Raw genomic sequence first — 22929 nt, forward strand, 5'->3', positions numbered from 1 at the left:
TTTGAAGAAAAGGGTTACTGGGAATGTTCTTGAATAACACCAAAGAGGAAAAAAAAGGACAGGAAAGGATTTGGTTTAGTTAAGAATCAATGGGTTGTTTTTGAATGTCTCATTTGTTTTACCATGATTAAACGTATATGATCATTAGATCACCTTGATCTCTTGAAGTTGGAAGGTAATTGGCAGCATCTTTGCCAATCTTCATATCACATAGTTTAGAAACAAGAGGTAATATTTTAAATCTTCACTTGTTTAAACCATCAAGGGTCCATAGCTCAGTGGTAGAGCATTTGACTGCAGATCAAGAGGTCACCGGTTCGAACCCGGTTGGGCCCTTTCTTATTTGTGACGTCTTCTATATTTTTGGGTCATTTTTGTTTTTTGAAAAAGAGTGCTCACTAGTTTTTTTGTTTCCCTACATGGCTTATGTGATTCTATATGAATTTCAATGAAAAGGATTTGACATAATTTTTCTCTTTCCCTGGTTTTAGGTTTGAATTTCATGGAAAAATGGACCTAGGGTAAAATATCCATGATATTTTTATCAAAATATCTCTAATTTAGAGGTAATATTGAAAGAGAAGATATCCTTCCTAACAAATGTCACATAAATTTTTTTATTTATAATAAACTGAGAAAAAAAAAATCAAAGTATTTATAGCGTCTTGTAAGTTGTAACTTCATTTTGAGGCATTAATGTCAAGTGTCAACATACAATCTTTTATTTTTTTCAAAATTCCTATATCATACTTTCTTTTTAAATTTTCATCATTATCAATATTTCCCCTAAATATCATCATTGCTTGTCCATGACAATGTATAAACATGTCTCACAACCAATATGATAATGCATGACCATTGATCACATCCCATTTCTGTTTTTGTTGAAATATAACCTCTTAAGAGACAGAAGTTGAACGAGAGTCCTGAATGATCTGCTAAAATTTCTGGAAATCACCAACTATTATAACAGCAAGCTATTATAGCAAGAGTAGGAGAGAAGAAGAGGATGAATCAGTATTTGATGTCTGCAACACTCAATTTCACATCACCAAAAAACAAACCAGGCAATAGTTTCTGTACACAAATTACAAGCTTGTGAACAAATTCTTGCCTCCCCCGTTCCATCTGTTGTCTCACTATTCTTCAATTGAGGTGGCTGAAAAATCCTTCGTATCGTTTTCATGCACAGTTGATCAAACCCAAGAAAATGGAAAAACAAATTTTCAGAAAGACACCCTATATGCCCAGAGAAAAAATGGCCGAAACCTGCAACCATCCAAATCTTGTTTTCCTAAGAATTCTTCATACCTGTGACACCCTTGACCTCATGGTTGAATAAGAATTTGGAGTGTCGTTTTTGACTGTTATGGAAATGAATGAAGCTTTGGTCGATCTGCCCAGAAGTTGAAACCTTGAATCCATGCCATGCAGTTGTCTCCCCAGGAGCGATACAAATGAGAAAAATGAGGGAAATTTACAGACGTGCACAAGCTTTTCACTTTTGTCCAGAAGGGGTGTTCCTCTGGGCTTCAAGAGTGGTACCGTCCTTGAGGGCAGCTTGTGCTTCATTTTCCATTCCAAGTCCCGTAAGGGCAGCAGCTTGCAGATATGACGCGATGTGCCATACTGGGGAAATGACTTGGGCTTGCATTGCATCGTTGAGAGCTTCTTGAGGCATGTCACTCATGAGATAACACAAGCTACGGCGTGCACAAACCGTTGGAGAAACCATGGTTCCAACATCAATGAACTGCAAATCAGAGAAGAAACCATCAGCACAATTCTAAATGCTACTTGTAGCCAAACTAGGGAGAGAGGCAAGAACTAATTCACACTTCCACTTAGAAAAGAACCGTAAGGAAATAATGACACAAAGTATGGTTTCAAGGTTTCAATGGGATTCCAAACCAAATAACAAGTTAATTTTGTTGACATAATTTTATCATGTAAATGCCTATATCCTTCTATGAGCGTCCATCCATATAAGATAGCTACTGTTGCAAACTAAAATCATCGGGGTCATTTCTCAAAATGAAAACAAAATGCAATGCCAGCAATTGTAAACCAATCCCCACCCGAAAATAGGAAAATACAGAAAGGAAAGAAGAAAATATAGAGAAAAAAAGATAACTGCAAATTGCATGTAGAAGTGAACAATAAAAAGGGTGGCAAACATGGCATAGACAGAAACTAACCTGTGTATAACAGTCAATGGCAGCTCTGAAATCCTTTTGCCGGAAAGCAGCATCACCTTTTTTCTTAGAATTTAATGTCTCCTGCATTTGATCAGTCCACATTTGGAACGAAAGCTGCAGTGTTGCAAAGCAATGTGTAAGTAGAAGTAGAAAGGAAAATGTGTAGGTAAGATCCTGTTTGTAGCTGCTTCCAGATATAACTATATGCCACACTACTATTTGTAACTGCATACAGGTCATCCAGGAAAAAAAAAATGAATGTAATGTAAACATTAAATCATAAACATTCTATAAAGTATGCAATCCGGAACCATCACTCAAGCGGTTGCCATCATTAAAGCTCAGGGAAGAGACTCTCAGAGCCACATTCCAGCTTACACAACATAGAAAATTTAGGAAGGAAAAAAGTAGCAGAAGAACACCAACAAACTACTACAAGGTTTAACAGCTAAACCCATGAATTCCCAGAGACGAAGGAAAATTCTAATTGAAGTTGTAGATGAAGTTTGAAAGACAGAGTCATTGCCAGGAAAATACTGTAAATAAGGAACAGGATCTACAAATAATTTTTCTTTTTTGCATTTTGCATTTTTTGATGAACAACTATGACTAAATGATGCAACAAGACTAACCATGAAACAACAGTGAGACCTACTAAGTAAATTTTTCATAATGTAATGTATCCTAACCTCATTTGTCATTCCTTCGTCATCTTTGTACCCAACACTCTCTAGGATCTCATGTATGGCAGTCAAGTCCATTCTTGAGCAAGCTTCACCAAGTGGGGATAGGGGAGAGAATGAAGCACTGTGCGGAATCCCCATTAATACATGGGAAGGAACCTGCTTAGGTGGAAAAGATCAAATTCACAAAAAAAAATTTTAAAAAAAAAGCAATAAATACACACAATATAAATTGAAGCCTTTGATTTTGAGAAAGGGAGAGCCATTAACATGCATTCATACATACATATAAGATTCAGAAACAGTTTAGTCATGCTTCCCAAGTTTCCACTTGAAAATGCAATGCCATCTAACTAGAGAAACAAAAGAAAACTGACCTCGGTTTCCTTCTGAAGAGGAGTCAAAGCAGCCACCAATGACTTCGGATTTGGCCGTTCTCGAGGTTCATATTGTAAACATCGGGAAGCTAACCGTACTAACTCAGTTCCATCATCATTAGTAAACTGTCCTTCCAAGCAGGAATCTGTCAGCATCTGCAGATTCCTGTCTCGTATCAGATCAAGGGCCTGATTCAAATTATTCAAGCATTAGATGTAAATCATAAATAAAAAGGTCAACTCTATAACCCCAAAAGAAACATTGAAGCACAAAATAACATTTGCACTAGTCGTGTATATTGAGGGAAGATATCAATTGCGAAAAATAGGCCCTAATTAGAAACTTTGTGACAAAAAATTGCAAATGCTATGCTAATTTTGCAACAAGTGCTATTGGAAGTTCTAATGAGTCAAGATGTTGTTCGTTACAATTATCATGGATAAGGGAATTTTGGGATTTATCAAAGAAAATACTGGTCTTCTATGTTATTTTGGTAACCATAGCTCTGTTTCCATATTACACCACCATCTTGTATTTTCAGTGTGAAAACAATTACCATAATAAGTAGAAGGCCTCCCACAAAATTATAAGACAAAATTCCAGCCACTAAAAGAATTTTCAATTTATGCTATTTGCATCCACCAATTAAATTTATACAACTCATTGAAGAAAGAGAGATCAAAAGAATTCCAACATTTTAATTATGCATCATCAAGTTCAAATCAACAAGGCTTTTTGCCTAACTACACCTTGATTCCAATCCAACTCAAGCAATCCGACTGCAGAACAGATAAAGTATGCTTCATAAGAATGCCACTAGGCAAGAAACAAGTACTTACATGGCTGGGAGGGATATGCTTTCCACTGAGCAGGTCAAGCAAAAGAGTGCCGAAGCTATATATTACACTTTCTGGTGTTACTCTTCCTATAGAACAAAAACAAGCATATGAAGCAAAAATTAGTTAGATTACAAAATACCATATATTATTCCTATATTATATCTGATACAGACTCTACATCAAATCATAATAAATGATGTGAAATAATTATGAGGCACAGAGTCAACATTATTACATTACATCATTCAGAAGAATATGAACAACCAAAGGTTTTTCAGGTATAATTGAAATACAACAAATAAGTAAACATTAACAGAATCCTGCAACCCTGGGACTTCATAAGCAATCTACACCCTAAGGAGTACAGTTGGCAGGGACAGCTATCAAAAGCTTTTGCATCACAATGATAAAATCCCAAACAGTACTAAAAAATAAAGCATCAATTCTTTGGAATTTATTTTTATGCCTGAAAAAAAAAATTCTTTTATTCTGGTAGTTAAAAATCAAATCATCAGGTAAGGCAGTTAAGAGGGAGATGAATCAAACAAGCAACATCAATAATGAAAGTCCATGAGCTTTTCCAAAATCCTTCCACAGCTGAAGACCCAAGACAAACGATTTGAGGAAACCATCAGAGCTAAATCCAAAAACCTCTCACTTTTCCCTCAAATTGAATTGCAAGATATATACATAGGAACCTTAAAACAAATACTTTTTGACATAAAATTAAAATTATTTCAATAAGAGGTACATACCAGTTCTCAAATACTCAGGAGGAGTAAACGCCAGATTCGTACTATAACTTTTTCCATCCCTACTATTTTTCATCAGGCCAAAGCAAGAGAGTCTAGGATTACCATCCTGCAAAATTCTAGTACATAAATAGAGGAATGCATATAGAATCTAACAAGCAAAAAGGATTCCAAATTTAAGGGAATGAAAAAATATTTACCTCATCGAACAAAATTCTATAAGCATTAAGGTCATGGTAAAGGGCACGCCCTCTGCCTGTACAATATTCTAAAGCTTGGGCAAGATGTAGAACCACCCTTAACCGCATTGCCCATTTCATAGGTTGAGTTTCCCCTGATTCAAGGAAGTATTATAAGTATCCCATATAATAGCAGGATACAAACTCATTAATAGATATATCCTGCTAAATATATCAATGCAAACTCGACTGCTAAAAAAAGAAACCACCCACCCAAACCCCCTCCTCACATATACACACACCCCCCTCTTCCCCCGCCCTCATGAACACAAGTAATCTATAAAGCACATCAGCACCCCTCTCTCAAGAACCTAATACGGAGCCCATATTAACACTTATTTTGAAAATGTCAACATGGATTCCCTTAATGAAACTACAACAGCACGATATAATATGGAAACATTTCAAAAGTTGTTCAAAAAAAAGAAAAAGAAAAAGAAAAAGGATACTGGTGCAGTGGTTCATGGAAAAGGCATGTCTGCAATGTAGTCTTCTAACTAAATGCCATCGACAAACCAACAGTAACTTACTAGGACAGATTCCATTCACATCCAGTTCTAAGTGCAGACATTTAATAGGCTGGCTGCCCAAGAATGGATGGATGATAGATTAGCATAAAAAACAAGAGCATTTTAGATACATCAGGAACAAGTGCAAAGGTTAAAAAACATCTTCTAACACATGCTAAAGAACCATTGAGAGCTTTACAACAGTTATTCCTGTACCAAAAACTTACAATGGAAAAGGTGTTTTGCAAGTGTTTCATTGGGCATATATTCCGCCACCAGCAACCTTTCATTATCCTCACAACAACAACCAAGCAAATTTGCCAATCTATGGTTGCGGAGCTGACCAACTGCTCTTGCTTCTTCCTAAGGTTGCAAAGGAAAAACTGTCAAAGTTCAGTCATAAGGTTTGGAACTTTTGTGAAGAAGGACAGCGAAAATTAGGATGGACCTTTATGCAAAATATGGATGAATATAATGAAGTTGGTTGATTGAAGGCATAGAAAGAACAAACACACAATAATTCAACAGTCTTTTATTGAATGCGAAGAGGACAAAAAATAAATGCCACAATAATTCAACAGTCTTTTATTGAACGCCAAGAGGACAAAAATAAATGCATTGTGTGATATTAGGATATATTTCATAGTTGAACATTGAGAAACTATGCAGAAAGGATATATTTCAGATACAAGCAGACAAAGAACATGATGTTTGAAACCAAAATTAAAAGCTTTGGATGTATGTATGGTTGCAGTAAAGAGGTAGGGAGTAGTTGAGGGAGTTGAATGGATCTTGAATGCAAAAGGCAGATGACAATTATGCAGTCAGTCAATTAGATATGTGGTGAACCAACAAGACCAAGATCCAGCCAACCAATTTAAGAACTCCTGAAATGAAGAAGAGAAACAAAAAGGAAGAGGGGAGGGGGGTTGGGTTTGGCATGAGGGTTATTGGAAAGAAGGAATTCCTTTACCGAGAATTGTCGGGCATCAGGCCAAGCCACTCTGTTAAAGCGCTTGACAGCAATTCTCCTCTGGTTCTCTAGCTTCCCTTTATACACAACGTTCGGAGCCTTTTCTCCATGCTCAGACACGATGTTCTCTACGGCAAAACCAGATGTGGCATTCTTAAGCTGCTCGAATGTGTATTCACAGAATACAGGCAAGTAATCAACCTCGCTCTTCTCCCCATTATCTGCATCTAACATAACAGTCCATCAAGCACAACCTTCTCCTCATTCTTAGAAAAAACAAGAACGACACCTGAAATTGTTCAACTCACCAACATCAGGAGCCTCAAGAACCGACCCCTTGAATTGTGAATCCCAGCAACATGGTGCGAGTTTTGAGCACTGACACCCCATGTCAAATCGGAGATCAGAACCTAAATGAAAAAATCTCCTCAAGGCTGCACATAGCAAAACAACTCCATCATCGGTTACAGATTCATCCTTCTGTGCTTCACAGACATTCAGTTTTGATTTCAAATTGCATTACAATCTTCTAAACTGGTTAGAAAAGCTCACAGCTAGTTAGAAATTAAATTTAATTTCCATTCAATTTACTCACCATAATGCCTAGAACTAAATTGAACAGTTCTGTTAATTAAAACCCTAATTAACTCAGAAACTCGATCAGGACTCCATCTTCCAACTAATGGAAAATTTGTTTTCAAGTAAATAACATTTGAATGGAATCATCATATTAGCAAAATTCACTCATGACATCAAAACTCCCATTTTTCTATTAATTAACAAAATAGCAAGTTATGTTATTATCAGACTCAAATCTTAGTTAATATATTTTGATTAAATCAGAAATAAGAAATCAAAATTCTACTACTTTTGGGGGATGTAATCATGATTCTACTGCATTTCAATGGAAAGAGTTACCTTTTGGAACGATTCTCCACTCCTGGGCCAACTGAGTGATGCTGAAACTACAAAAACCGGACCAAACCAGATTCCAAAAACAACTACCCAGAAATTCACCCAAACTCACCTCACTTTTCGCATCAATATTCCCAAGAAAAAAAAAACGCAAAACCCTAATCGAGGACACTTGAGCCAATAAGAAAAAGAATAACCTTTCAATCAAACCAATATTCCTCGATAAAGATTATTCAAGATCCACATTTCCGCTCCAAAAATCAAGAAAAATCAGATTGACAACTCTAAACCCAGTTCTCGATTCCACCAAAACACACCCTTTCTCGCATCACAACCTTAAAAACCAAAAATAAACAAAACCCACCATATGCTTCAATCAAATCGAGTAAAAACTATGAATTAACAAAAAAAAACCACGTTTCTTGGGAAACCCAATTGAGTAATGGAGATCCTCATCGAGGCAAATGAACTGAGAGAGAATAATTATGAAGAACAGAGGGAGACCAGTTCAGGGTGAGCAGATCTGCGGAACAATTATCACCGACATGTCACGATTGTGGTTTGAAAATTTGGATATTATATTAATGGAAAAAAAATAATAGTAGTAGTTGCGAGAGTGATAATTGAGGAATATTAATTAATTAAGTGGTTTATTTGGGGTTTATTAAAGAATTGGAGGCACCGCCAATGGGAATGGGGAATGGGGAGAAGGGGGGTTTTGTGGGTTGGAGAGAATGAGAAAGAAGCAATAAATTGAGAAAAAGAGAGAGAAGACTTTTTCATCATTCTGGTCTGCCCCCACACCCTCGCCTGTAATCATTTGAAATTTTGCTTCCTTTAATTATGATTTTCTTTTGGGTGTTTACCCAACGGCGCCGAATTGATTCTCTGCTTTCTGTAAGTACCAACCCATTTGGACAAGTGTATTTCTTCCTGATTGAATCGCTTGATTCAAAGAATCAACCGTTTTAAATTCAAAGCCCCGTTTCGACTGAGGGAAAAAGGGTGAACATAAAATGTGGGGAAAAAGGGCGGTTAACTTTAATGATGAGAAGATTTTTCCTTTTCTCGGCCTAATTTTTCAAATAAATCCCATAAATAGATTGAAAATAAAAATATAAGACAAAATAATAATAAATAAAATAGATCTAAAGTTAACAATTATTTTTCTTTTCTTATATATATATATATATATATATAATTAAATAATTTTAAAATATATATATTTGGATTTTGTTTTAATTTAAATATATATGGTTCAATCTAACTTCAATTCTAGAAGTTTAATTTTACAAACCATCCATTAGATTTGATGTAAATATACTTATTTAAAATTTTGAAAGTATCGACAATATAAATATTTTATACATATATATTTAACAATTTTTAAAAATAAAAAATTTTATTATCTAAAAAGTAAATATCATAAATAAAATATATTCACAAAAGATACTAACCCATGCAATTTGAAATAAGATATAATTTAATATATTTATTCTAAACTTAAATGATTTGAGTGAAATTAATCATTTATCTATTTATACATATAATTAGAAGTAATAGTTGTTTCAATTGAATTCGAACCTAAATCAAAATTTTTGAATAGGGTTAAGCAATAAATTTATGATAGATATTCCCACAATTTAAACCTTGTTTCAATATTTTTTTTATATTGTTATAAAGGATTGAAAGCAATGATATTTTCTCTTCTTATCTTAAGACTGCATTTGTAATCCTTATTTCCGTTAAGATTAAGTGAATGAAAGAACATTCATATGTAGTTTACTAAATCTTCATTATACAAATCCAAAATAAATTTGGGAAAATTTTTTTAAAAATTTCATACTAAAAATTGTCAATACCAATTAGTGTACATTTCATGGAATAGATTTATTCATATTTGATTATAGAATAATGGGCATTTGGTAATTGTTTTCAAATATTTAATTTCTATAATAAAAAATACGTCTGACAATAAAAAAGTAGTAAATAATTTTTTATTTAAAAAAAAAGAAAGAATATTCAAAAAATATTTTTTTGAATTTTTTTACTGTTGTTTCAAAAAATAATTATAAGTATGAAAAATAATTGAAAAAAAATTATTATATAAAATTTATTTTTAAAAATATGAAAAATAATTTAAAAACATTTCGGATTATAAATATTAGTTGTATGAAATATTATAAAATAGTTTTTAAAATTTATTTATTTTGGAGAACAGGTCTTAGTGAAACAAAATAATTTTTTTATATATAACTTATGATAAAAAAAAAAACTAGGGAAAAAAATATATATAATAAAAATTAAATTAGAAAATGTAAACTCATATGATATGTTAAAAAATAATAAAAGAAAAAAAAAAGCAAGATAGGATAAGCCTGAAAACGAAGCCAACAACATGGAATTGAAGTAGAGAGGAGAGGGCTCTGAGGCCAAAGCAAACAAGGAATGGCTTCCGCAACACTTGCCTTCTTCTCCTCTTCTCTCACACCCACTGCAACACTCTCCCTCAAGCACAAATCCTCAGCACCAAAAAAGACTCTTTCTTTCTCCAATTTTGGCTTTCTTTCTCCTCACAGTCTTACTCTCTCTTCAAGACGGCCGCCTTCTCCCCTTCCCAAATCATCCGAATTCGAACCGTCAGTCATCGAAGTGGAGTCTAGTGAACCTAATTCCGAAGCTCTCCAAGTGGTCGAAGAGCCGCCGCCCGAACTGCCTAAGCGCGAGGAGATTTTTGCTGTGGTTATGGTGAGGACGTAGGAAATGCGCCTTTTCCTGCGCATCTCGGACTGTTTTGTTGGTAATGTGTGTTTCGGGGGGAATTTTGTATTACAAAGAAGTTTTAACTAATGGGTGTGTTTTTGGGTGATAATTGTTGTTACCCAGATGATAATTTTGGTGATTGTGCGTGGTTCTGGGTGACTTTTGGTTCCCAGATGGACAAATGTATGAATGTTCATTTTTTGGGACAATTCTGCTTATTTTTGGAGTTAATTTTGGTTACCCAGATGACTTTCTTTTTCTTTTTTAATGTATCAACAGTATTATGATCTGAATTGTTGTGTTCTCGCCTTGTTTAGATTGGGTCTCGCCAATACATTGTTTTCCCTGGTCGGTATATCTATACTCAGAGGCTCAAAGGTGCTGATGTCAATGATAAGGTAAGGATTTAACATCAGTTTTTCTGATGTTCTGAAGTTTTCTCAGGCCTTCGAAATAGAACACCTGTTTTAATCCTTGATTTTGTGTTTTTTCAGTGTTGTGGTTGCAGATATAGCTTTTGTATTCATGTTTAAATCTATAACAAAAGATTAAGTTTAGTAATAATATTTTCTGGGAATCTTGCTCTTCAACTGTTTGATTTTTGTTCATATGGCTTTTGGCAAATGTTATAGGATTTGCTTAACTTCAGGGCAGTCGGAATAGATAATTAGAATATCTGAATGAAGTATGCTGCTAAAGTATAATGAAAATCAATAAATTTAGACACTTTTGGATCCGGGTAGATTTCCGGCACGAATTGGTATGTGTCACTTGTTTGGCAAATATATGGCTCAAACTCTTCCTGGCATCCTTTTGAGGAGGATGTTACTAGAAGCAAACGATGCTACATGTGCTTTGATGGAATATATTTTCTGCCAGAATTATCAAGATGGAGGTTTACTTATTAGTTTTATTATTAATGAACTGGGTGGTCGGTATTCATAAGTTTCCAAGTAAGAGAATTAGATTTTAGGAAGTGGTTCTACTGGAAGTAATTATGGTGGCTACTATTCCCTCTGACATAGTGAGTTATGTTCTCTTACCATTCCCTCTACTGTAGAAAGTTATTATTGGTATTTCTGTAGCAATGAGGATTTGTTATCGGTGCTTCCTTCCTCCCCTCTAATAGTCCTTTCAAGTGCCTCTTGTACTATTTTATTTTTTTTTAAATTTTTTCTTAGTTAATGGTAATCATTAGCTTGATTCAAGAGTCATGACTAATCACTATACAATTTACAGTCTATAAATGGGTTCATAATCATTCTTGAGTTTGTGAATCTTAAATTAAGAATTTGGAGCCTAACTATTTGTTTGAAGGCATGAATGCTTACATCTCTCCCTCAAACACTTCTTCATTTCTCTTAGTTCCTCTGCAATTATGTCACTGTTTTTCTCCTTTACACAAAATCTACATACTGAACTGTCAACATCCTTGTTTTTTGTATTCCTTCTCACCTTTAGTTCTTAAACCAATGCAAAGACAATCTTAACCTAATTCCATACTGTGGCATTAGATTTTAAAAGATCCTACAACAGTTCTAATATAAGAGAGAGTTCTCTTTTTTTAAAACTTATATGTTTTTTAAGCAATTTTACTTTCATGGTACTTATAAAAAAAAGAGAGGCAATTTTACCTTCACGGTAACAACTATAAAGTTCTTATTAAAATTTTAGACCTTCTTGAATGATGATGTGATCACCAAAATGATGGCATTTCTTAAATGTATGTAAGAGTCCTGCTGGAAGTCTCTTAGTTAAAGGCTAGGGATCTTTTGGTTTTTGCCAAATTTTGGCCTTGATGTCCTGATTCCTCATCACAGTAAAAAGAAGCTTGAGATAAGTTCAGCAGTCCAAGTTTTGGTTGATTCTTCTCAAAGTTATCATCCAACTAGCAACTTGATGCTCACAAAACAAGAATCATACATGATACAGTGTTTGAGCAAATAAGGGCCAAAATGATAACAGCACTAAACCCAAGAACTCAAAGTTAAGGATGATAATATTATTGATCAAGCAAGGATAAATAATAGTATGGATCAAACCAATGATGGTAGATGAGGTGGAGAGCAATTTGTGGGCCTTGGTTGTCTTGCCATTTGAAATTTTTTGGGTGCTGCACTAGTTTTTAAAGTAGTTGGTGGTAGGTTATCTTGGAAGCCTTAATGAAAGGAGCTAGGGGAGGTTTTGGAGGCTAAGCCCTTTGTGTTTGATTGGGGTGCATATGGAAAGAACGCAATAATAGATGTTTTTGGGGGCGAGGAAGGTTTGTAATTGTTGGCGAAAATCTTTATTTTTTGGTTTTTTCTAAATTTTTTTTCTTGGTGCAGTGTTTCCCCAACCTCATCGATGCTTTCTTTGTAGATTTTATTGATTTCTAAAGGGAATAAGTTTTATGCTTGTGTTGTTCTTGTTGTTAAGCCTTTGATTCACCTTGTACACTTACCTGTGAACATGGCTGCAAACCATTGTTTATTTGGCATTTTTTAGATACATTCTTCTTATTTGCTTATCGAAAACATATGCTAAACCATTAGAAACCACCCAGAACTCTAATTCTACTCCTAAAAAATCATTTTTATCAAATTTCTCTTGTACACCAGTCCCCTTGTCGCTTCTCTTATGGGAAAGAATGAATGTTTCCCTAAAAAATTGTTGTCACTAGATGCTATCCTGTACTTCATCAAACATGTCACCCTTGAGACAATACCCCAATGCTAAAATGCAACCCAAGTTGGGAGCTTGGGGGACTAAAATGGATTTGGTGCATCTCAATTGTTGAGTTTGGCTTTCCCACCAAAGTGCTCTTTGGTATTGGTTTGAGGGTTTTAGTTTGGTGGGTAAAACTGGAGGCCGGTTGAAGTGGGATGACAAGCATCAAACCCGTATCGGCTGGAATGAAGGTATAAGGCATATCAACCCTGACTCGGATCTTTGACAGTTCACCCAAATTCTGAGCATCACTCAGCCCAGACAATTGTCCTAGTGCAAACACTGAGCATCCAAGTTCTAACTATAGGGTCTAAGACACCAGCTTTGAGGCCTTCTGATTCCAAGCTCTCTAGTCAGAAATGAGAAATCAGAGCATGGGGATAATCCTTACATGCATCTGATCAAAAGGCAATTGGTAAATGACTTAAGTCTTCCAAGAACCGCAGCAGCAACTAGTCCAGACGCTCTTTAATGGTTTCTACAAATTAAGTGAAATATCTACCAAAATCAAGGAATTGGTTGAGCCTCTCTAACCAGATGCAACTAACTCTGGACATTTGTGGTTAATAGGCTGGTCATATCCCTTGCCATGAACAATAAATTGTGTGTGATCTCTTCCCTGTGGAAGTCTCTCAAAATTTTCTCAAGGTTTCCTTTATGGTCCATGGTTTCTGAGCCTGACACCTCATGGGTGCCATTTTTTGACCGGGAAGATCATCGGTTGGACTAGGAGCTAAACTACTTGGATCACCTAGAGGAAGTTGCTTTAGTAGTAAACCTTTAGATCTTTAACCGTTGAGAAGGGTATTGGTAGACATTGAGAGTTCAACAAATGTCTGTTTTATGGTGGATTTTGAGATAAGGGGATAGAAAAGAAACATTTGACTTCAAGCAAGTGGGGAGAGTTTGCATGTAGTGATGCACATAATTCCTTTCATCTTTTTGGACACCCCATTTCCTTATAATTTCATCATGGGCAGAGCTTGGATTTGCCACATGCCAGCGGTCCTGTATCCTGAGGGTGTAATGGGGATTGTAGGGGACTAGGTCGCTACAAGGTGTTACAGAGTTAGTATTTGAGCTCCTAAGAAGAGGGCTGAAGTAGAACGACCACCTGTTTTTAGAGCTCAAATAGCTATTACAGCAAGATTCTGGCACGAAAGAGGTAAAGGGGTGCCTAGGGAGTCACCAACAATAATGGAGCTTGAGCTAGTGTGGATTGGGGCTGATGAATCAGAAACTGTTGTCTAAGTTGGCTTGGTTTGTTATTAGGGCATCAAGAAGAAGAAGATTTGATGCAATTCTCTTCCACCTTTGCATGATAACAGTGATCTCTCTGCATTGAGGCATGCCAGGGATAGACTACTATGGATCATCATGCATGTGGATCCCAACCATCTCCTGGTGCATTAGAAGCAAAGGACGTTCTGAGGGACATTGGATGGTTAACTAGCGCCAGGTTGAGAGGCTATTGCAAGCAGGGTTCATTAAGAACTGCAGTTTTCTCATTTGCCGTCGAATATGGTGTTTATGCTTAAGAAGTTTGGCAAGTTTGTTATGTAAGCTGTGGCCTATGCTTTCATCATGTTACCTTTGTCCTGAACTGATTTACTCATGTGAATGCCAAAATGCATGCTAAATGTCATTCCATGGTTCCATTTTAATTGTGATTATACATGAATCTAGATAGATGTTCTTACCATATTCATCCCAAATCCTCCACAGTGCCTTTCTTTTCCCTTTTCCTTATATGTCCATGTTGCTCATAGAATCTATCAGAGGTGGTTTTCTTATGATAATTCTTCTCTGTTTATGCCCAATGATTGATTCAAAATGTTGATATAATTGGTGATAAGTATAAAATATGTAGGGTGTAATGTAGATTGTGCTAATCACACTCAGGTTATCAGTCAGTCCAAGACTCCACCTAGGCATTTTGATCATCATGGCTAACATAGCAATGTTGCAAGCCAGTCCTGCTAGCTGATTTTGTCTAATGAGATATTGCTTTATTAACAAGAGCCCTCTATGGTACTATATAGTCAATGTGACCATTCTTACAATATTCAAGAATGCTAGTTCTTCGATTCACAGAACTGGAAAAGTTACTTCTTATTTACTCTGATTTTTACATAATTTATTACTCTGTTTCTCAGTTTCTGTGTTTGAAATTGTTTTTGTGCAGATTATCCTGAACAGGGTGTTGCTTGTCGGCACCAAAACAAGTACTTACATTGGAAAACCAGTGGTTCCAAATGCTGCTGTGCATGCTGTAGTTGAAGAGCAGGTGGTTCACTGACTTGAGATTCTTTTGACTTGATTTTCTGTTCATTCTTATACATTGACCTGGGTCATCACCCATAATCTTTCCTTTCAGGGATTAAATCCTAAAGTCATGGTCTTCAAGTACAAGAAGAAAAAGAACTATCGCAGAAACATCGGTCATCGACAGGTATTACAATTTTGCTTCAGATTGGCCATTACATTTAGAATTGATTGCATGAGTACAATAGTGGCGATTCTATCAAAAACCATGCTAGTGAATATAAGTAATATGCGCTTAGAAACAAGCATAAGCTCATAGTTGTTAAAGGTGTGCCTAAAGCCTTTTAAAACTATGCATGTGCTTTATGATTGTCTCACTATCTTATGGTGATTTAACTAAACAGCCAAACACACGGATAAGGATTACGGGCATCACGGGCTATCAAGACTCCCCAGCTGTTACCCTTGATTCATAGGACTTCCAAACAGTAACACCACACTGGTTGTAGCGAAATTTCTTCCCTCTTGTTTCTTCTCCATGCAGTTTGTTGAAAATTTTGTATGCAATTTCCTTAACTTTAGCCTTGTGGGATTATTTTGGCATAATTATTTGGGGGCAGAGGATTGATTTTGTGCTGTTTTCACATGTGGGGGGTTGGAGGGTGTGAGCAGCAAGAACCCTAGATACCATCCAACACTAATGCTGGTGTAATTTAAAATTTGTATGAATTATTTGATTTCTATGTTTTACACAACTTTCATTACAATTTTTGGTGTGTTGGATGCATCTTCATAGTGTTTAAATGACTTGTGGTGTCAATTTCATTCCTGCGGTAATGAGAAGATGGAGGCATGGTGACTTCCCAACATGTGTTAGTGTGCCAATTCACTGCCTTTATTTTTTAAAAAATAAATAAATAAAGTGAAGTGTTGTTTTGCATATCGTAATAAAATTTTATGTTCATTAAAAAATTAATTAATAATAAATAAAAATCTATAACATTGATTTGGTACGATATTGAAGTTTTTATGTGATGAAAGATCTACTGAAGGGATAATTGTGTTTTGGATCTAATTGGTTTCAAAAATTAAAATTTGACCTATAAAAATTACATAATTGATGAGAATGATATAAAATATGAAGAGATTAATATACCCTTTAAAATTATTTTAAGTATTTTTTTATCACATGACAAATTTTTTTATCTTAATTTTTTTTAATAATTATTCTGAAAATTTATTATTTTTAGAAAACTATTTTTTTTAAAAAAAAAATACATTCTAAAAATATATCATCTAAAAAAAAATTATTTTGACATATTTTTTGTTATTTTTTACATACATAATTATATATATATATATATATATATATACCAAGATTTTTTATTTTTAAATAATAATAATAATAATAATAATAATTTATTTTTATTTTTTGGGAGAATGGTGTATTTTTTTCCAAATCATTAAATTAAATTAAATTTTATTGAGATTTACAAAATAAATAAAATTTAAATTAATATTTTTTTACTCTTTTTTTCGTAGTCAATATAGGTCATTTTTGGAAAGATAAAAAATTCATATCATTCTTTTCAATTTTCACTTTTTCTAAATAGAAAAAATAACATATCAGTTTTTCTTTATTTTTTAATACTTAATAGAAATAAAATACTACAAAAAGAAATAACCTAATATTTAACACTATTAAACATTAAAGTTCTATTTAGAATTAAATAAAAAAAACAAACACCACATAAATATTTTAACTTTTTCTATTCAGTAAAGATTTATAATAAATTATAAAAAAGTAAAAAAAACAAACAACCTAAAGTTTAAAAGTAAATTACTTTCAACAAAAAACTAAGGTGATGTTTGTTTTTTTTACTTAATTCTAAATATAATTTTAATGTTTAATAGTGTTAAATATTAGATTGATTTTTTTTTTTGTAGTATTTTATTTCTATTAAGTATTAAAAAGTAAAGAAAAACTAATATGTTATTTTTTCTATTTAGAAAAAGCTATAGGTGGTTGTAGACCCCCTTTGGTAGAGAAAACCCGGAGGGAGTTTGTTTTTCTTTCTTTTCTTCTTGAATTTTTAGGATATTGTTAGAAGGAGTAGGGGACCCCTAGCTGAGGTTGGAGGCCATCTGCTTGAGACGTGCAGCAGCAGAGAGAGTGGTTGCAAGCCCATGCTTGCTGATGTGATGAACAGGAAAGGGAAGGTTGGCTTGCTGAGGAAGACACGAACAGGAGGCTAGATAAAGGAAAAGAAAAAGGGGAGAGAAGAGGGGGGGTTTTTGGGTTTTTTCTGGGAGAAAGGAGGAAAACAGAGGAGGTCTCTAGAGAGAAACACGAAAGTTAAGAGAGGTTTTTTTTTCTTTTGAGAGCTGGAGGAACGAGTTTTGCTGAGGGATAAGGGGATCCTCTAGCCAGACGAGAAGTGTGAAGGAATTCTCAGGTAAGTTTGCTGTATACCTCTCTTTATCTTCATTATCATGGTTCTTTCATTTTCTTCTCTGGCTACTTGGGGTTCCGATTGTTTCATTTGGTCAGAGATAACAATAGTCCTGCATAGGTTTTGTCAATCTCTGTTTCGTTTATATACCCTTTGATCGTTCTATCTGCTTGTTTGGACATGCTTGCTCTGTTAGTGTCTCATCCCCTTGGGCTTCATTTGAAGTTATCACGTACATGGATTGCATGAATTGATTTAATTTTCTCTTTCATCCCACCAGTTTGAGCCCATAGATTGACCTTGGGTTGAGACTACATTAGCTCTCTATCTTTCATGATTATCATTCTCTTCTATTTTTCTTTCTTTCTTTTCTTTCACTATTTGTTGTTGCTCCAAGAGATGCTCTGTTTCTTCGTAACTGTTCCACCAATACCTTGCGTGAGGTGAAATTTATGAAAGAGCAAAGACGAGTAAGCTTGTGTTAAAGGAAGCTCATAGATGCCAACGAAAGGACGAGATGTGGTATGATGACTGGTTTTATTACCACATGGTTTTTTTTTAGAGAGAGAACCGGCATGAAAGCCAAGAAGAAAGGAGGAAGAAGCTGCTGGAGAGGGAGAGATGTTTGCTTGGAGGAGAAGTCTCTTTCCTGGGGGAGGGTCTCAGAGGAGTTGCAGGCTGGTTCCTAGAGGAGAAAATCAGAGATGTCTGAAAAGAGTCTGAGCATTATCTTCACTGGAGGATTCAGCAATGCCTTGGCTGCCGCGCATGAAGACATTGGTGAAGTCAAGAGTATTGACGTTTTGTTAGACGGTATTCACAGCGGCAGTGCTGGAGTTTTCAGGGGGGTTGCTGCTGGGAATCCATGTAACAATATATATCACTTGGGCTGTATTGTTCTTTGGTTGGTTCAGCGCAATTCATGCCTTGTTTTTCATCAGGGGTTGTCTCCGTAAGTTTCTGGCAATGTTCATGGTCGGCAAGGTTCAAATGATGGGTCAGCAACCACTGATCTACAGCTTTATGATCCATGACACGAAGATCCTTGCCAAGCACACCGGAATTTGCATGGTCCAGCCGCGGTCTAGCTGCGGGTGCGGCACTAGCAGGCTGTGTATATATGATGGCCATGCGCACACGCATGATGCTGAGGGAAAGAGTTTGATTAGAGCCATGTCAGGTCATGAAAACTGGGTGCTCTGTGAGGCTATGCCGCCTTTAACTGTGGCTGATTCTGTTCCATTCTTCCAGCTTACCCAATCCATCTCACCACCTTTCCTCTCTCCAATTTTTCATACCCATTGTCATCAAATTCATTCCACCATACCCATATTTTGTTCCCATCATGCAAATACCCCCACCATCCATCGGATTCACTCTCGTCTTATCTCTATCATTTCCCACCTGCATGGAAGTTTTCCACTTGGTCACCTTCATCCCATTACTTTTCCAGTTTACGTACTTCATCACCCATACCATTAACCCTATGCCTGCATCCTTCAACACCTACCTAACCTCATCATGCCCACTGGTTAACCCTCACTCCTACATGACACGGACCACGTTCAGAAGTGGAAATTAACTTCATACCCATGCTTATACTCACCATCATTGGATTAAACCTCTCTACTCATTCCACCAATCCATTACCTGTTTCCGCCCATGCATGGCTGTCCAAAACTCCTCAGATTCATCCACTCACGCTCATAAGAATATGCGAATCTGATCATCTCTCTCACACCCATACTCAATACACCTTTCATATCCATTTCTATTATCACCATTCTCTCTCTACACCACCACCCTACCCGTGACCACACTTACCAACCCATAGCTCGTCTTTTGCATCATATATGGCTGCCTAAAAGCTCCTTCAAATCATCCACTCACATGCCTGGGCACCATGCAAACCAAACCACCTAACCTCCTTATCCGTTCCCCTATCTAAGCCTCCCCATTCATCCCACCACCTTTTCTCTCTCCTCATATCACTAACCCATCACCTGCATCTTTTTCCATCACTCAAACCCATTTCCTTCCATTCATTACATCTATGTTCATCCCCTTCCATCTTTAATCCCATGCATGCATGGTCACCCCATACCACCAATCCGCGCCACATGCATACATGACCCATCAATCCCATTCAATTCTCACCATCCTTCTAACCTCCGTACCCACCTCCACGCCCACTCCTCTCTCTAACTCACCACTCTTTTTACTCATGTCATGCTCAAGCACACTGGTATTTCTATTATGCCTATGCCTACCATGTATCCACCATGCCAATACCTTCCAAGCCTTCCCTGCATCGGGTTCATTAGCAAGCCTGTCATCCTCTCATCGTCCCGTTCATCCAGTCGAGCCGTGCGGTGTCCACACCCTCGCCAGAAAATTTTCCTCATACCGGTAACAGCCTGGCACCAGGCCACCGCCTCACCATTTCACGCGTCTATGCCCGAACCTGAGTAGTGCGGCATCACGCGAGCTCCAGTCATCTGTTTCCTCCTCAATCCACTTCGCCAGCTGAATTTTCATCACCTTCGCTTCAATCCTCATCATAGAATCTCATTCGTTGTCACGTTGAAGCGTTGGATGAATCACGAAAGCCCGCGCCTCTCCAGATTGATCGTCTCTCCATCGCTGAGATCCACACCGACGCCGCTGTCTGTAGGTGCAGCCCTCCCCATCTCCAGCTGCAAAGGCCTTTCGGTGGGAGGATGCAGCAGCAGCCTATGCATATGCGCCCCTAAGTTCAATCCTCCTTAGCAATCCCCTTAGAAGCGCCCTTCTTAGGCCCGTGTTTGAGGTCAGCAGCAGTCGGCTTTTTAGCCCTTACCAAGCAAGCCATGGTTGCCCACCAATATGCTGCCATATAGTCCATTTCAGTAGTCATTGCCTCACTCAGGTGGCCCAGCAGTCACCTTTAGGCATCGGTCAAGGTCCATTACCTCAGTATGGGCCATGTTGAGCCTCTAAATGCGGCACTAGTTGTACCCAAGCCCACTAGCATGATTCTATTTCACGTGGCCTTCTTTCTTGACCCATCCTCAAAGCCCACATACTCTAAAAATTGATTTTCAGAAACCTAATTTCCATAACTCTATAATCTTATCCTTAGAATTTTCAAGTCCAAAATTTCCCCCTTCAAATAAGTTTTTTCAAAATTCTACCTTTCATATCTATTTATTTACTCTTTATTATTATTAATTTCGTCATTATTATCATTATTCCTTGTTTCGTTATTTATTTCTTTTGAAAATTCCAATCGTTACTTAAAAATTCCACTTCCCATTTTTCGATTCGAGTAAATATCATCGTTATTTAATTATTAATACTATTCTAATATTTACTTATTTATTTCTTTTTAAAAATAAAATCTCATGTGTTCAAGACTAATTCTAATTCTTCAAAAATCCTAGGTCCAAACTTAATTTTCAATCCCAAAATTTATGCTATTCTATTTCACCCATTTAAATATTATGATTGTTAATTATTATTATTATTTCGTATGTATAGATTTATCATCTTTTAAAAATCCTATTCATTAAAATCTAATTCCAATTCTTCGAAAATCCCACGCCTTGACTTAATTTTTTAATAATTCGTTTAATTCATATTTTCATAAATCGAATCTTTATCCCGTATTTATTAGTCATTCAAAGTCTAATCCATCAAGAAAATCCCATGCTTTAATTTAATCTTTCGATAATCCGTTTAAATCTTATTTTTATCAATCAAGATTATTATCCTATATTCATCTATTTATTTAAAACCTAGTTCTTCAAAAATCTCGTCTTAATTCAATTTTTCAATCCTAAAAATTCTACAATTCGTCCAAATTTTATCCTCATCAATTAGAATCATTATTCCGCATCTATTCAAAGTCAAATCTTCTGAAAACCCCATGTCTTAATTCAATTTTCAATCTCAGAAATTTCATCATTCATCTAAAATGTTATTTTGGTTAATTAGGATTCTTGCTCCATATCTATTTATTTATATAAGGTCCAATTCTTCAAAAATCCAATTTCTGAATCAAAACTTCAAATCCTAAAAATTCTACTATCCATCATTATTCGCCTAAATATTTATTCTCGTCAATTAGTATTATAATCCCATACTTGCCTATTTATTCAAAGTCATATCCTTTAAAAATCCAACGCCCTAATTCAAATTCTCAATTAAAAAGAATTCCACTAATCTTCTCTTTTATTATTCATTCAAACATTATTTTTGTTAATTAGTATCATCATTCCACATTTATTTATTCATTTATTTCAATCATTAAAATTCAATTATTCAAAATCGGATTTCCAAATTTAACCTTTAGACTAAAAAAATTCCACCATTCACTTTTATTCATTTAAATATCATCTTTGTTATCGTTATCATAAGTTCCACGTTTACTTATTTCTTTCTTCTAAAAATTCCAATAATTAGAGTTCAATTATTCAGAGGTCCGACTTTCAAACCTAATTCTCAAAATCCCACTATTCACTATTCATCCGTCCAAATATCGTTTTGATTAATTAGTAACATTACTCCATACTTACCCATTTATTTCTCTTAAAAATCTCAATCATTAAAGTCTAATTCTGCAAAATTCCAATTTCTAAATTTAGCTATTTGAAATTCCAATTGTCCTATCTCCAAACTTAATTTTCAGTTTCCCATGCTCCAATTCCCGTATTTATCCCGCTACTTACTATTATCATTATCACTATCGTCTTATTCATTATTTCTATAAATCCTACCTTCGAATGATTTCCAAGACCTCCAATTTTTATACATCAACTTTCATAATTTCTACGTCTCAAATAACTTACGATTCTGATCCCTTTCAAAATTTAACTCCCATAATCCCAATTTTTGTAACTTAGTTTTTCTTAAAAATCCCGAACTTTCAAATAATTATTCAAAATCCCCATTTTCTTTCAAAATTAATTTCTAAAAGTTCTCATTCTCACATCTAATTCCTAAGAATCCAAATTTCAAATAATCTCTAAGATTCTGATTCTCAATTGAATTTCAAAAAACCTAATTTTCCTTCGAACAATTTTAGTCCCTGTTTAGTGATGCATATGATATGTTTTGTGCTCTATATGGTGTACTAACCCTCTCTATTGATAGCGCATGGTGACTTGTTGCCCAGGTATGTACCCATTTTCCCTCTAATCGTCGTCTATGCATGTCTCGATTTTTTTTTACGTGTGCATGATCACTCGGAGTATTCATTGATTTCCTCATCAA

The 22929-nt window shown here is 35.5% G+C and overlaps 2 protein-coding genes and 1 non-coding gene across 6 annotated transcripts; 2 read left to right on the plus strand and 1 right to left on the minus strand.

Annotated features, from left to right (window-relative positions):
* Positions 1 to 264: 264 nt before the first annotated feature.
* On the plus strand, positions 265 to 336 carry TRNAC-GCA (transfer RNA cysteine (anticodon GCA)). Its single transcript has one exon. It is a non-coding gene; the product is annotated as a tRNA-Cys (tRNA).
* Positions 337 to 944: 608 nt separating this feature from the next.
* Positions 945 to 8494, minus strand: LOC100249852 (serine/threonine-protein kinase BSK3). Of its 4 annotated transcripts, none has more exons than XM_010663470.3 (11): positions 7490 to 8494; positions 6880 to 7005; positions 6572 to 6792; positions 5826 to 5961; positions 5051 to 5184; positions 4854 to 4959; positions 4099 to 4184; positions 3259 to 3447; positions 2888 to 3040; positions 2199 to 2312; positions 945 to 1753 (listed from the first exon to the last, which is right to left on the minus strand). In XM_010663470.3, exons 2-11 carry the CDS (start codon positions 6959 to 6961, stop codon positions 1499 to 1501), a joined length of 1476 nt encoding a protein of 491 aa, XP_010661772.1. In that variant the 5' UTR covers positions 6962 to 7005; positions 7490 to 8494; the 3' UTR covers positions 945 to 1498. The 4 variants fall into 4 exon arrangements, with proteins under 4 accessions (XP_010661772.1, XP_059598983.1, XP_010661771.1 ...); XM_059743000.1 differs by having other exon boundaries at positions 6572 to 6798; positions 6880 to 7051; positions 7490 to 8452; XM_010663469.3 differs by having other exon boundaries at positions 6572 to 6798; positions 7490 to 8451.
* A 1359-nt stretch (positions 8495 to 9853) lies between these two features.
* Positions 9854 to 15990, plus strand: LOC100255002 (large ribosomal subunit protein bL21c). Its single transcript, XM_002272259.3, has 5 exons — positions 9854 to 10234; positions 10567 to 10647; positions 15144 to 15245; positions 15336 to 15410; positions 15628 to 15990. The coding sequence occupies exons 1-5, from the start codon at positions 9935 to 9937 to the stop codon at positions 15697 to 15699; spliced, it is 630 nt and encodes a 209-aa protein (XP_002272295.1). The 5' UTR covers positions 9854 to 9934; the 3' UTR covers positions 15700 to 15990.
* The last annotated feature ends 6939 nt before the right edge of the window (positions 15991 to 22929 follow it).

This window comes from Vitis vinifera, chromosome 15, assembly GCF_030704535.1.
Source record: "Vitis vinifera cultivar Pinot Noir 40024 chromosome 15, ASM3070453v1".
In the NCBI taxonomy this organism is placed as follows: Eukaryota; Viridiplantae; Streptophyta; class Magnoliopsida; order Vitales; family Vitaceae; genus Vitis; species Vitis vinifera.

What these genes read in the sequence shown, in the direction of transcription:
- LOC100249852 (XM_059743000.1), bottom strand. Translation starts at nt 6,961, where the DNA reads ATGGGGTGTCAGTGCTCAAAACTCGCACCATGTTGCTGGGATTCACAA. An exon ending in CTGATGCCCGACAATTCTCG is followed by an intron (nt 5,962 to 6,571) that starts GTAAAGGAATTC and finishes TTGCAACCTTAG; the next exon opens with GAAGAAGCAAGAGCAGTTGG. An exon ending in AGCATATCCCTCCCAGCCAT is followed by an intron (nt 3,448 to 4,098) that starts GTAAGTACTTGT and finishes AATTTGAATCAG; the next exon opens with GCCCTTGATCTGATACGAGA.
- LOC100255002 (XM_002272259.3), top strand. Translation starts at nt 9,935, where the DNA reads ATGGCTTCCGCAACACTTGCCTTCTTCTCCTCTTCTCTCACACCCACT. An exon ending in AGATTTTTGCTGTGGTTATG is followed by an intron (nt 10,235 to 10,566) that starts GTGAGGACGTAG and finishes CGCCTTGTTTAG; the next exon opens with ATTGGGTCTCGCCAATACAT. An exon ending in ATGCTGTAGTTGAAGAGCAG is followed by an intron (nt 15,246 to 15,335) that starts GTGGTTCACTGA and finishes CTTTCCTTTCAG; the next exon opens with GGATTAAATCCTAAAGTCAT.